The sequence below is a fragment of the Drosophila subobscura genome, chromosome A (genome assembly GCF_008121235.1).
Source record: "Drosophila subobscura isolate 14011-0131.10 chromosome A, UCBerk_Dsub_1.0, whole genome shotgun sequence".
In the NCBI taxonomy this organism is placed as follows: domain Eukaryota; kingdom Metazoa; phylum Arthropoda; class Insecta; order Diptera; family Drosophilidae; genus Drosophila; species Drosophila subobscura.
The window spans coordinates 17411539-17425188 of NC_048530.1; the positions used below are offsets into that span (position 1 = coordinate 17411539).

General features: G+C 47.5%; 2 protein-coding genes across 3 annotated transcripts; both read right to left on the reverse strand.

Moving 5' to 3' along the window:
• Positions 1-7865: 7865 nt before the first annotated feature.
• On the reverse strand, positions 7866-13485 carry LOC117903591 (FAD synthase). 2 transcript variants are annotated; one of them, XM_034815813.1, is made up of 4 exons: positions 13336-13471; positions 12282-12988; positions 12031-12215; positions 7866-7986 (listed from the first exon to the last, which is right to left on the reverse strand). In XM_034815813.1, exons 2-4 carry the CDS (start codon positions 12930-12932, stop codon positions 7881-7883), a joined length of 942 nt encoding a protein of 313 aa, XP_034671704.1. In that variant the 5' UTR covers positions 12933-12988; positions 13336-13471; the 3' UTR covers positions 7866-7880. The 2 variants fall into 2 exon arrangements, with proteins under 2 accessions (XP_034671704.1, XP_034671705.1); XM_034815814.1 differs by lacking the exon at positions 7866-7986 and having other exon boundaries at positions 11820-12215; positions 12282-13002; positions 13336-13485.
• LOC117903586 (atypical kinase COQ8B, mitochondrial) lies at positions 9121-11533 on the reverse strand. Its single transcript, XM_034815806.1, has 2 exons — positions 9864-11533; positions 9121-9794 (listed from the first exon to the last, which is right to left on the reverse strand). Exons 1-2 carry the CDS (start codon positions 11327-11329, stop codon positions 9242-9244), a joined length of 2019 nt encoding a protein of 672 aa, XP_034671697.1. The 5' UTR covers positions 11330-11533; the 3' UTR covers positions 9121-9241.
• Positions 13486-13650: the final 165 nt, after the last annotated feature.

Sequence of the window (13650 nt, forward strand, 5' to 3'; positions counted from 1 at the left end):
GACACACACGGGGTAGATAGAGCCATCCATCTCAATCCCAACGATTCGTGACACTTGGCAAATATTTGCACCCTCGTTTGTTATTCCCGGTGGGGGGTACGGGCTCGGGTGAGCGTTACCAATGGTGCCATACAAATGTATCTACATATATCGTACTCTCATTTGTCGTCTAGCCAAGTACATTCGAAGAACAGAACAGAAAACGAAAACCGAGAAACGAGAAACGAAAACCGTAACCGAAAACAGAGACCTGGGATTCCAGCAATTAGCTGGCGGAAGTTCCAGTTTCAGGTGTGATATCTTGATAATATGAAACCAGAAGCATTGTGTTTGTTTTTGTTTTCCATTTAATGATAAACAAAATCAATGAAACAAATCATAAACAATGCAACTGCAGAGCTCGAAGATTCAAATTGATCGCTGAAACAGAATTATTGCTGCTTGGCAGGCATCCATTGCAGGCTAGACATTGCCGTAGTGCAAACATCCACAGATATCCCTAGATAATTGACACTTAAGCAAAGATCGTGCCAGTGTACGACGCAGATCTCTTATTCACTGTGGACACACAAGTGATATCTCTGGCTCAAATTTGATTCGCAAATACTAGACCAAGTTCTGTGTTTGTGTTTGATAAAACGTTAGCCGCTCCGTTAGCTTCGAGCTTTGCGACACCCCGCTCTCTTCTCTCTCTCTCTCTCTCTCGCTCTGTCTCTCTCTTCTTTCTCTCTTATCGGGCATTGGGAGGTCTATGACATTTGGTGGGAGGGGCTCTGTTAGAGCCGCGGTGGGTTGCGGCAAGGGGGCTGGCAAAGGGGGGCAATAGTCTAAATTTAGAAGCAACTTTTTGACAGTCAATCGAAGCGTTACGTTGATAATACTCACATAATGCGAGCCTAATTCTTTCTTCTTTTTTTACGCTCTCTGTAAATATTTTTGTGCGTGCTTGCAGCCCCCCGGTGTGGGGCAGTTTTGGGCGGTTAAAGCCGCCTGTGGCAGCGAAATATTGTAGGGCCAAGACCGAGCTCCGTTCTGCTGCATATATTTGTTTATATTTACCGATCTCTGTCAATGATCATTTCACGCTCCGTACATAGTTATTCCCTCTCTCTCTCTCTCTCTCTCTCTCTCTCTCTCTCTGTTGATTTGCGGCACGTGCATATTGCACTTGCACTCTCCTCTCTCTGTTTGCCTTTGGAGCGCTCTTTGGCGAGTGCCGAGACTTGTTTGTCGCATTCGCATACGCAGCAGAAGGCGTTGCGAGCAAAGTCCACCCGTCCACCGTCCACCGTCCACCGCTTGGTGCCAAAGTTCAAGCAATCCGCGAGATCTTGGCTTATTCTACCAACAAATAGATTGCCTCAAGGCAAAGAAACAAACAGAATCATTAGGGACATGTTGCTGGATATCCGCTGGAAGTCTTCTATCTAATGGTTTGTTTTTCCCACTGCCAGTTTAATGACTTCAAGCGATCATGAATCTGCCTCATGGATCAGCGCGCTGCCCCAATGTTGTGCTGTTGTAAAATGCCTAATTCAGTGGTCCATTCATTCATTGATCTTCCAGTGAGCTCATGTTGGATCCTTCCCCACTGCTCCAGTCATCATTTCAGCGTTCTCTGCTGCAAGACTTCTGTCTCCTCGAATGACCTCTGCCGGCAGTCGCTGGTTTATTATTTCAAGAACATATCAAATTGTTCTCTCAAGCTCCAGCCATTACATAGTAGCCCCTCTCCCACTCTCTCCCTCTCTCTGGCTGTCTGTCTCTGTGTCTTTTTCTTAGATTATACCAGCTGCTCGAATCGTAGCTGTTTTGAGTGCTTATCAATAAATTGTACGCGGTTTTCTTGTGCTCTTGTTATTGTGTGTGTTATTTTTCATTACGTAGCACTGATACGGGTAAGGCGGTAATCACAAGAAGAGTCACACAGCCGCCGCCGCTGGGCTACGATTCCATTTCCATTTCCATTTCCATTGAATTCCAGAATTCCAGAATTTTATGAGCAATTTTAGAGACTGTGTAAATATTAATTAATTGTCATTTGATGTAAGCGTTTTGTGGAGTGCGAAGAGGGGAGTGCGGTGTGGGGAGGTGGACTGCTGCACTAGAAAGAGAGAAAGAGAGCAAGAGAGAGGGAGAGAGAGGCTTGAGCAGAGCCGCCGCCACACAAAAATAGCAACAGACCGACGAACCGGTTGTAAAACTCGCGTGTGTGTGTGTGTGTGTGTGTGTGTGTGTGTGTGGGGGCAAAAGGAAAATAAATATATGTACCAAAAACTATGCGGCAACAGGTCCCACATCCACATACCCAAGTCCACTTCCACCACACACCACACCACACCACACCACATAATATGGAGCTGCGCTCTGAGAAAACAAACAAAAAACACACAAAAAAAGTGGTTTGCTCCAGTCCCCCAACTTGGCCGATGCCCGGTTCTGTTGCTCTGTCGCCCGGCACTGCCCTGCTCTGCCCTGCCCCGCTTAAGGTCGTCTGTAGAACGGAACCCAGAGACAGCACACCGACTGCGACTGCGACTGTGACTGCGACTGCGACTGGGACTGCGACTGGGACTGTGTGAGGCACACACAACCGGCACAACAGCTTCAGGCATTGCGTTATAATTTCCAAGGCAAATCTTGATCATCATCATCATCGGGCAGGCTGGCTTGTGCCATGCCAGCGTCATCAGCATAATTATCAACATAAAGTAATCATCATCGATGATGATGACGATGACGCCGTAGCAAGAATGCGCCAACATCTCAGCTCTGCCAACTGCAACTGCAACTGCAACTCCATATCGAGTGGGGGGAGTCCACAGTCCGAGGCTCACTCTAAAAACAAGTTTCCCCCATTTCCACTGCAAAAATATATGAGCGCATCGCACAATGCTCTCAAGTTCACGTTCCATCTGGTAGGAGGATCAGAGACCAGACCAGACCAGACCCGGACCAGCACCGGACCAGAGCCAGAGCCATGGTATGTGGATTGCTGCCACATCTGTGCATCTGCTGCACACACACACACACACACACACACACAGAGCCACAGGTTAATGCCAGTCAATTACGAGTATGCGAGTGTGGCAATCAGGTTCTCAGATTCCTAGGAGGATTTTCCTCCGTGCACATACTCTACAGAAGATCCTAAATCAAGGGTTGCTTCCATCTACAACAATCTACAAATCCTTTTTTCCAACTTTAAACAGAAATTTGTGCTTCAAGATCGTTCAAAAATAATTCGAAAAATGTGTCTATTCAGAGATTATTGAGATCCGAATGATTCAAGTGGATTCCGTGGCAATCAATCCACCAAGATGCGAGTATTCTCCTCAATCTTTTTGTTTATTGAAGAACACAATTTATTTGGCAAATATTTGGCACTCGTAGTATTCGAAAAATATTGAAAGGAACACCCAACAACACCGCAGTGTTTATGCGCGTACATTTTTGGCAATTAACAAAACATAAAACAATAATAAAAAAATCCAAAATATCTCAAATAAGAAACGAACAAAAGATAAACCCAAATATCTGCGGAGTGAATCGGCTGGAAGAACCGCGCAAAATAAAATACAACAATTTATCGTTATTAGTATTACTAAGTAATATTTTCGAGAGAATGCTCCATTTGTTGCTGCTTTTGTTTTGTTTTCTTTGTGGCTCTTTTTGCGTTTTGCTTTTTCTTTTGTTTGTTTGGCTTTGCTTTTGCTTTGTGCGGAGGGGAAATGCAAACAGAAAATGAATTTGTATTTACCATTTATCGGAACACATCGGCAGATATATATTCATATACAAATATATCTATCTATGGGAGTGTGTGTGTGTGTGTGTGTGTGTGTGTGGGGGGCAAGGCTATCAAATGATGAAGGTGGAAAAGCCCTGGGGCCTATCTATCGAGGAGCTTTGCCATGGTTCAAGGGATTGCGGAAGGTGGCTCCGCCTCATGCCATTTCCCAGGGTTCATTGCGACACGGAAAACCACTTGATACGTCATTCATGCTCATAGAAAATATGCAAGAACTCATTCTGCACAAGCTGAATCTATGATCCCACATTTAATCTTTAAGTGCAATAAACTCACGGCCTAACGATCTATCAAATTATCAAATTAAGACAATCAATCATCGTGCCAGCACTGAAACCACAATGGGTATCTATGAATCAATGAATCAACTTTCTTACGTTTCCAATTCCAAAACTATTTACGGACTTGAAGGCATCAAGCAACCCCTTCTCTGCCATTTTACGAGGTATCTGTGCGTCTGTTTTGTCATTCAAATAGTTAGTTTATATGCATAATATTTATATATATATTTGTTTTTGTATCTCTGGCGCCAGCTATCCGACCGCAGCAACAGCAACAGCAACAGCAACAATGGCAGCGAGCTGCTATTAAAAACATAATTTATCAACAATTTACATGCCAAGTCCAAGGCGTTTGTTAAGTGTTATTAAAAAATTACAAAGATCGACAACCAAAGTAGATCGCAGTGGCCAGGCGGCCAGGCGGCCAGGCAGGCAGCCTGCCTGATGGATAGATGGGATGGGATGGGATGGAAGTACTGGTTGTGCCTCATGAATATGCAGAAGGCAGAGGCGCCCCGAGACTGCCTCAAGAAAATGCAGAAATTGCTGTGATAGTTTTTCCAATCATAAATTATACTCCGCACTGCAGAAGGGTGTGGCCAGAGGCACAAGATTTCAATTGAAAATTGCCAATTATGCACATTTGTGTCCCCAAGGGGGACCCCAACCCCAACCCCAACCCCCTCCAAATTACAGATCTCAGCGCCACATGCATAATCGATGAACGATTTACGAGTATTATTTCCCGAATGTGAGTGCCCCCTGGCACCGGTATCACCAGCCACCAGCCACCATCCCCAGATCGACTTGAAACCTAAAATAAACAAATAAACAAAGATTTGTTTGCTGGCTGAATGGAATATTTCATCTTAAGTCAGCACTTGGAATGGCATGGAAAAGTTTTCAAGGGTTTTCTTTCCTAGTTCTGAGAAGCACAGCAAATCGGAAGAGTTCTAAGAAACATTATCGATTGATTTTGTTGGTGATGCTGATCACTTTTGTGTCAATCGATAAATATTGATGCGAGACTTCTATGGATGGTCGGTTGCTCTCTCCAAACAAAGATGCGGTCAACTCTCTGAAATCTTTTCATGGCATTTGGTGATGCTTTTCGATCATTCCTTTCATTCAAGTTTGCTTTGCTGTGATCATGTGATGACATTTTGCGTAGAAACTGGCTGACAGATCCACGACGGGGGAGGGCATAAAAAATGTGAAATATTTGAAGCGTTTGGCACGTGGGTGACCGGCAGACCGGCAGAGGCGGAAGCGGCACTTGATGATGGCCAAATATGTATCTCGCGGCGAGAGAGGCAGCGACTGAGACAGAGGCACACATCTGTGCAGTGCCACAGTGCCTCATAATCATTCAAGTGGGTGTCTTCCAGCATGAATGAAATGGAATTGGAAGTGGAATTTGGAATCGGAAGAGCCCAACAATCACAGTCGCAAACAGCAACCAACAGCCAAATCTCGTTCTCGTTCAACAGCAGATACAAAAGTATCTACATATGTATGTGCATACATATGTACATATCTACAGAGATGGATGGATGTATCTGCGACTGCTTCTGCGACAGTGGACAGTGGACAGACAGTCGTAGTGCCACTGGACTGGTACTCGTTGCTGCCGTTGCCCCTGCAGAGCAATCGAATCAAGAGACAAACTGGGTAATTGGTTCATTATATAGTAGAAGCCAACGACATCCGCTCGTTAATGTAAATTACACAATAGTTTCAAATCATTTTCGTACCCACTGCTTTCCAGGGTAGCTGCCCAGTTCGACAGATTCAAATACCCCAAGAAACCGAAGGCAATCGGACTTCATTCTTCATATTCTTATTGTTTATTTCAATGCCCGTCTAATGGGTATCCGCCTAGTCGAATGATTAGCTGGCGCAGCGCTTAATTTTCATTTCATTTTTCTTCATCATCGATGGAATGTGCCGAGCAGGGGATGCTGCTGGCTCTGAGAGACTGAATGTGTAGAGAGAATAATTGTTGCACATCGCTTGATCGTGGTAAATATATGCTTCTAGATCTGCTCTGAGATTAACTGACAGCGAGAAAAGCTGACAACAAAATGCAATCCGATGGGGGGGAGGAGGTGGCTCCACCTCCATTCTAAATTTAATAAACAATTATTATTCATTTTTTAGTGTTCAGAAAGAGAGCACAAGTGGATGCCCAAAGAGAGAGTCCCAAACGAGAGCGGCAGAGAGCGTGCGTGCGTGCGTGTGTGTGTGTGTGTGTGCTGATAAAGCAGTGTTGCGGAGAGAGCAACATAGAGAGAGAGTGTAAGAGAGAGAGAGAGAGAGAGCGAGCAAATACAATGCGAATTATCAGTAGGACTCCGTGATATGATTATCAAAAGGTTTCTTCAACTGCGACTGCGGTCTGAAGTATCACGCGGGAGGAGGGTTGGGGAATTGGGAATTGGGGCCTAGGGCCTGGACACAAGGCAGTGCCACCAGCTGGCAGCGGCACTGCGGCAGTGTCTGTGGCATTTCTCAGCATATGTATGTATGTACATATCTATAGCTGTAGCTGTAGCTGTATCTGCTCGATTTATTGTACATGCGAGTATAAATTTGAAACACTTTTATTCATACTCATGCACACTCGTGCATAATTATTGTTGTAGTATTATTAAGACTTTTCCAACGTGCTCCGCTACGCGATAGTACACGAAAAACAACAATAACAAATATATTTAACATTCCCCGAGCTGCTCTACCATATTTGATATTAATCAACTTGCTAAGTTGTTTCTCTTTCTTGGATACAAATCAGTTGAAAGCTAAGGAATATTTTTCTTACAATTCTCCTATGTTTTCCGTAGGGTTTCCGACTTTTATTAGATTATCTTTCTGCGATTGGCAGAGAGATCTTCCATTGCCGCATTCTTTCATTGATAAACGCAAGACGACCGAAAAGTCTGCCACTGCTGCGGATAGTACTGCTTATTCTTCAGCTGATTCTCGAAATAATATAAATAATATCATAAAACTGACAGTCACTCGAGCTGAATAAATAAGCTGTGCAAGTATATTGAACTATCAAGATACGAGTGGGGGACATCGATAGCATTGAACCCTTTGAGTTCTGTGACACGAAGGAAAAGCACTTCAGCAGGATACATTCTATGGAGGGAAAAGGCTGATTCTTATTCGACTGATTGCTTGGATTGCTGTTGGTTAATGGATAATTATTTAATAGATTCCAAAGCAGATTCTCCTGCTGATAAGTACTCTCGCACTCGCACTCTCTTACTCTCACTGCCTGCTATTCTTCCCTTAGATAACTGCACATCAAACACACAGTAAACGCACGCTCATACGCACTCTCTTTCGCTCTCTCCCACTCCTTCTTGCTTCATGAAAACGCAACTCTGTTTCGTACTTACTTTTCGTCAATCATCAGAGATGCTATCTATCCGCTCGCTCTTTTCTCTGCTTCTGCTTCTGCTCTGCCGCTGCCGCTGTTGATCTGTTTTTCGAGTTGTTGCTTTTGTTGTTTCAATTAACTTTTATTAAACATGAACTCCCACCCACTCACTCACTCTCTTTTGTCGTTTGTTGTTGTTGTTGTGGTTGTCACTGCACTCTCACGAATATTAAAAAAAAATGAAACAAAAAAATGCACTAAATGCAAGCCAGAGACGTTGACATCCGCTGACTGCAGTCGCGTCGAAGGCAAAACACGCGCGCGACTACCCCGCAGCAATAAACGCACAGGAAACGCGCAGGATCCGCTCGAAGCGCGCAAGACACGCACCGTGAAACGCTCAGTAAACGCGCGCAGCAATAAAATGTTTGCAAAGAGCGGGAAGAGGAGGAATTCCAATTAAATTTACTTCTCTAGCACTCCCGCTGCTGCTGCTGCTGTGGCCCACTGTGCGGGAATACTGTTATATGGAAACCGATTGGATCGGAATAGATCGATTGTCGCATCAAGTCGCGAATGCAAGCGACGACAATTATTAGAACTTTTGGATGTACCGTAGGGATGTTGCTCACAAACCGTTAAATATATTTTGTGTATTTATATATCTAAATTTTAGATGTATTTCGCTTTTGTTTGGCCATCAATACGAATATAACGGAACTACTTTTCTGAATGCGGTTAAGAACAGAAACGCGCGCCAACCGCCAACACCTTTCGTTAACCGGCCGTGTTGCCAAAAAAAAGCTAAGTAAGTCTTTGTAAAAAGCTAGAACAGTACAAAGCTAGATTAGAGCGCATAAACTGCGTAAAGCGATTGAGTGGAGTTTTGAGAGAGGCTCATTCTTGCAACGCAAAAATGAGGAGTGAGAGCGAATATTGATCTTGCGAAAAAAGGTATGGACAAAGGGGTAAAACGCACCGCTGCATTGCAATGCGAGCCACAAGCCTCACCTCTACGCGTGCACATACCCTGGACTCGCTCTCACGATCAAGTAAAGAATATCGCACAAGAGCGTGTATTACTCAATGCTGCGTTGCAAAATTGAGATTTCTGATCAGCTGTTTTCAAATTAATAGGAAAACGCTTAAAGTCTGAAAAAAAATTGATGGTAGATAAACGAGGGGTAAGCTGTTGTTTGTTATTTCTTTTTTATTATTCCACATTCAAAACAGATTTTCATTTACAAATATATGTTTTCCCAGCACCTGAATTTGGACATCAATTGAGCGCCTGGAAATCAATACTGCTAAAACACATGTTCTTTGTTGAATTAACACCAAACCAATCAACAAAAAATTGATAAATAAATCTGTGTTAAGGAGAGTCAACCAATCTGGTGTGCGAAGAGGCAGTTGCTTTCTTTGAGATATACTCAAAACTGAATCATAGATGTTTATGGAACGCATCTGGAGTTTGTACTTTGTACTTTGCAATCTTCACTTTTTTTACCCTCAAAAAATAACTCTAAGCACAGAAAAACGGCCAGGCTGACAGCACTGCTGATCCGTCAGTGGTTCTAAGAGCGAACCGGTTGACGCGCGATATTTGAATGATGTTCCCAAAGAAACGAAAAAACTTGTTCGCATTGGAAGCTAAGCAAGGTCTACAGATATATATTGGGATTTTTAAGAGCACTTAGTACTGGGAAACAAAAACATTTAACGACAGAATACCGAATACCGAAACCTGTGTTCTGCTGGCTAGTCCTTGAATTTGCCAAGAATAATCTCCCGATAGAAGGGCAGACAATTCAGGCGGACATTGAGGCGGGCGCACAGCAGAAAGATGCCCGACAGCTTCCTGTGTATGGAGTATATCTCCTCGGGCGGCGGGCACAGGCGATGGGCCACCATGGTGGGCACAAGGGCGGCCAGCCGCTCGGTGGTGTTCTGTTTGCCAAAATCGAAGTCCCCGTCGTAGCGGAAGATCTCGCCGAGTATCATCACAGCATCGACATGGGCCTGCTCCATCTGCTTCGTCTCGTAGCCGGTGAGGAAGCCCATCTCCCGCGACATGTCCAGCACACCCTGGCGATTGTTCTCCGCCGCACTGATGATCACCTGGCGATAGTTGCGAATGAATTCGTGCTTGTAGAAGCGCGTCGATCCGAAGTCGATGAGCATCAGGCGGCGGCTGGGCGCATCGTACAGAAAGTTCGACCAATTCGGATCCGTTTGCATGCACTCAATCTCGAAGAGCTCCCGCAGGCAGAGCTTCAGCACGGAGGCGGCAATGTGCGCGCGATGCTCGTAGCTGTCAAACATAAAAGGTCAAGAATTAGCAAAGGATTCGCCGCACACTCCGCCCACTCCGCACTCTCACCTGAGGTCGAAGCACTTGTCGAGCGGCACTCCGGGTATCAGCTCTGTGGTTAGGACACTGGAGGTGGTCAAATCGCGCACCACACGCGGCACATAGTACTCCGGATAGGGGGAAATCATTTGGCGGAACTTCTCGGTGTATTCCGCCTCGCGCTCGTAGTCAACCTCCCACTGCAGCTCGCGCTTCGCCACACGCACCACATTGTCGATGAAGAAGCCCTGGGGGAAGACATCCCACACCTTGAGCATGCCCACCAGGTTGTCGATGTCGCTCTCGATGCTCTGGGCGACGCCTGGGTACTGGATCTTGATGGCCACCTGCATGCCATCGGTGAGGGTGGCGCGATGCACCTGCCCAATGGAGGCGGCCGCAAAGGGTTTGTCCTCGAAGCTGGTCAGGCGCTGACGCCAGTCGGGGCCCAGCTGCGTGTTCATGACGCGCTCCACCTGCCAGTCGGGCATGTAGTCGGCCGCCTGGCGCACCCTCTCGAACGCCTTCGCCAGCTGCGGCGACACCACGCTCGAGTCCTGAATGCTCAGTATCTGGCCGATCTTCAGCGCCGCACCGCGCACCTTGCACAGCGTGTCCACGATCCGCTCGGCATTCGCCGGACTGAGCAGCGCCTCGCGCATCGTCTTGGAGCCGCCCATGCCCAGGGCGCCCTTTGTCAGCTCGTTGATCGTCCCAATGCCCAGGCCGGCGAACAATCCCCCAAAGGATGCCATCCTGCCAATGCGCGAGGCTGGCACGCGCCGCTGCTTGGCCACCTTGCTCAGCTCGGGCACATCGATGTCCTCGCCGCGCCGCGACGTGTCCAGCTTGGGATTGGGCGGCGTGGAGGGATTCGCCACAAAGCGCAGCACACTGTCCACATACTGGGTGTCCCTTTCGAGGATGCCTTCGGCTGGACGAGCAGGCGGCGCCACTGCAGCTGCCGCTGCTGCCTGGACGATGGGCACCTGTTTGCTCTGGGTTGTGGGCGTGCGAAGGCTGACCTGTCGGTTCTTGTTGCGCTTGGAGAGAATGTCCTCGAACTCCTCGAGCGTTATGGAGGATATGTCCAGATTGGCGGCATCCAAGTCCGCCTGTGCGCCTGACGTCCCTCCACCAGCCAGCGGCGGCGCTGAGCGTTGCTCCTGGCCCTGGGGGGCAGCTGTTGCGCCCGGCAGTTGGGGCATCATCGAGAGTTTCGTTTCGAGGAGCGAGCAGATGCCTCTGGCCACCACGTAGCCCCGTTCGGTTGTCTCCTGCAGCACCTGTTGCACTTTCTTGAGCTCGTCGGCGGGCTGCTCACCTGCTCGACGTACCGTCTGTCGCGTCTGAGTCACATTCTCGGCCAGCAGCTCGCGCACGCTCGAATTGCTCCACAGATGCTTCGTCAGCGCCAGATGTTCGCGGCCGCACGCCTCCGCCACCATTTGCAGGCCCCGCAGCACCCCGATCAGATCTTGGGCGCCCCGCGACATTCTGCCCCCCTCCGCTTAGTCCGCTGCTTCTACACTTTATTCCGGTTTATCCCACACAAATGACGACACTGTGGTCGCCGATGGTGCGTTGTGTATGTGGGCGACACTTGAGGTGATGGCAGAGATGTTGTTGCTGCAATTTGTGGCCTTCTTTTGTGGCAGTTACGTAAACAAATAAGCGGAACAAAAATAAGTTGAAGAAACGCGCAAGCAGCTGTTGGCAAGCAAGTTGGCATCACCGTTTAACCGGCAAATGGCTCGGATGTTATCGATATTTCGCACAATAAAGGTTTTCCGCTAATAAATACACACTAAATGCTGGCTACAACTTGTTAACACAACATGGCAACAAGTGACCCTGCACTGACCTCAAAAAATCAATATGAAAAACAGCAAAATATTGTGAAATTCACGCAGCGCAGCGGACATTTTGCAACACTAAAACACCATCGCTGCATGGCGCCACACAATTTACGTTTACAGTTATCCATTTGAGTGGTATACAAAAAAAATTAATTTATATTTGTAGATCGTCAATAGGTCCGATGCATCCAAAACACCCAAATATATGTATATGTACAGTTTGTGACTAACTAATTTTAAAGAGTAGACAGGCAGAAAGTCCCTACTGCTTGCGCGCCACGCGCCCTGCCCGCTCCAGCGTGGGATCCGCCAGCTCCCAGGCAGGACGAAAGTCGCTGGAGTCGAGGCGTTTCAAATGCGGATTGGGCACCGTATTGGACCTGTAGCCAATGGAGGTATAGCCCCGATCATACAGCGGGCAGTATGCCACGCTGTTCATGTGAATGTAGTGCCAGACGTCATGGTAGGACCACTCCAGCAGCGGATTCAGTCGCATCATCGGCGGCCAACCATTGTCCGTGGGCTGCAGTCGTAAGAGAGGAAGAGATTTAGCAACATAAAACACACAGGGGACTGTGGGCAGACGTACCTGCATGGGTGCCAGGTGCTCGCAGTAGGGATCCGTGTTGCGGCTGCCCACAAATACGGCCTTGATGCGGGGCATATCCGCCGACATGTGGGTGAGAGCCTCCTTCAGCGACTCCTCGTACTCGATCAGTTGGACGTCGTAGTGCTGCACGCAGCGCGCCACAAACTCGTCGATCTCCGCAAAGGCATCGTCCGACTTGATATACAGCATGGGTATGTCGCGGCTGCTGATGCCCTGCTGGCGGCAATAGCGCATCAGCAGATCCAGCAGCACGGTGCAGTCCTTGCCGCCGTTGAAGCAGAATATCAGCTGCTCCACGCCGTACAGCTGCAGTGTCTCGTCGAAGAAGTCAAAGGCCGTCTGCTGGCGCTGCTCGATGCGCGCCAGTGTCTCCGGTGTGACCGCGAGGTGGATCGGCGGCGACAGCACCTCGGAGGGAGTACGCCCGGTGGCCATGCTCTTGCCCCCGTTTAGGGTCAGTACACTGTTGTGGCGCGGAACGGGTGTTACGATCGTCGTGGTGGTGGTGGCAGTGCAGCAGAATTTACTCATGACGGCGCTGGATGGGGCGCGTTCCGCACGGTTTCCGTATGCGGCGGCGGCGGTGGCGGTACAATAGATGCGTCTCAGCCAGGCTGTGCGTCGTAGCATCCACTCGCTGGGCGATCTGCTGCCCGGTTGCTGGTTTAGAATGCGACTGCTTGCTGCTGCTGCTGTCACTCTGAAATCGGGAACCAATTAGAATGCAAGCCAGCACCAACTTTCTCCCCGTTTCCAGATCCAAGTCCGCGCCATTGAAATTTCGTGTGTGTGTCTGTGTGTGCGGTCGTGCCTTACATAATATATTGTGTGTGAGTGTGTAAATAATCAGACAAGTGTCGCACAGTTGCCACAAAACACAAACCCCAATCACACAACTGATTTGCGTTATCTTCGGGCCAAATTACATCACAAAAACCACAAAAATCGCACCCTGGAAGCGACCAAGCGGGGACACACACGCACACACACACTCGATGACAGTTACACGTGCATGGATGAATGGATAGCTTACTTTCACATTTAACTCGCTGACTCTTCCGCTGTGTGTCGACCTGATCTAACCATCTACAACAACCAACATTGTTAATGCTAATGATTGTGAGCAATAAATAAAGTCCAATAAAGCTAAAACGTTCACGGCGGGACAGCTGTTCATTGTGACCGCTAAGATATCGATAGAATAAACCGAACAACCCTCAGCAATATACCAAAATATACCTTCTCATTTTAAGAATATACCGTACATATTTTTCGATTTTTATGTTCCATTTAATAATAGCAGCAAGCTAGTATTCTTAGCCTCAAAACTATAGTTTTATCCAATTTA

Excerpts from the sequence above, each read along its gene's own strand:
- LOC117903586 (XM_034815806.1), bottom strand. The coding sequence starts at position 11,329 with ATGTCGCGGGGCGCCCAAGATCTGATCGGGGTGCTGCGGGGCCTGCAA. Across the intron at positions 9,795-9,863 it reads GACAAGTGCTTCGACCTCAG|CTACGAGCATCGCGCGCACA; the intron begins GTGAGAGTGCGG and ends TATGTTTGACAG.
- LOC117903591 (XM_034815813.1), bottom strand. The coding sequence starts at position 12,932 with ATGCTACGACGCACAGCCTGGCTGAGACGCATCTATTGTACCGCCACC. Across the intron at positions 12,216-12,281 it reads AGCACCTGGCACCCATGCAG|CCCACGGACAATGGTTGGCC; the intron begins GTACGTCTGCCC and ends TTACGACTGCAG. Across the intron at positions 7,987-12,030 it reads CATTTGAAACGCCTCGACTC|GGGCCACAGCAGCAGCAGCA; the intron begins CAGCGACTTTCG and ends TTCCCGCACAGT.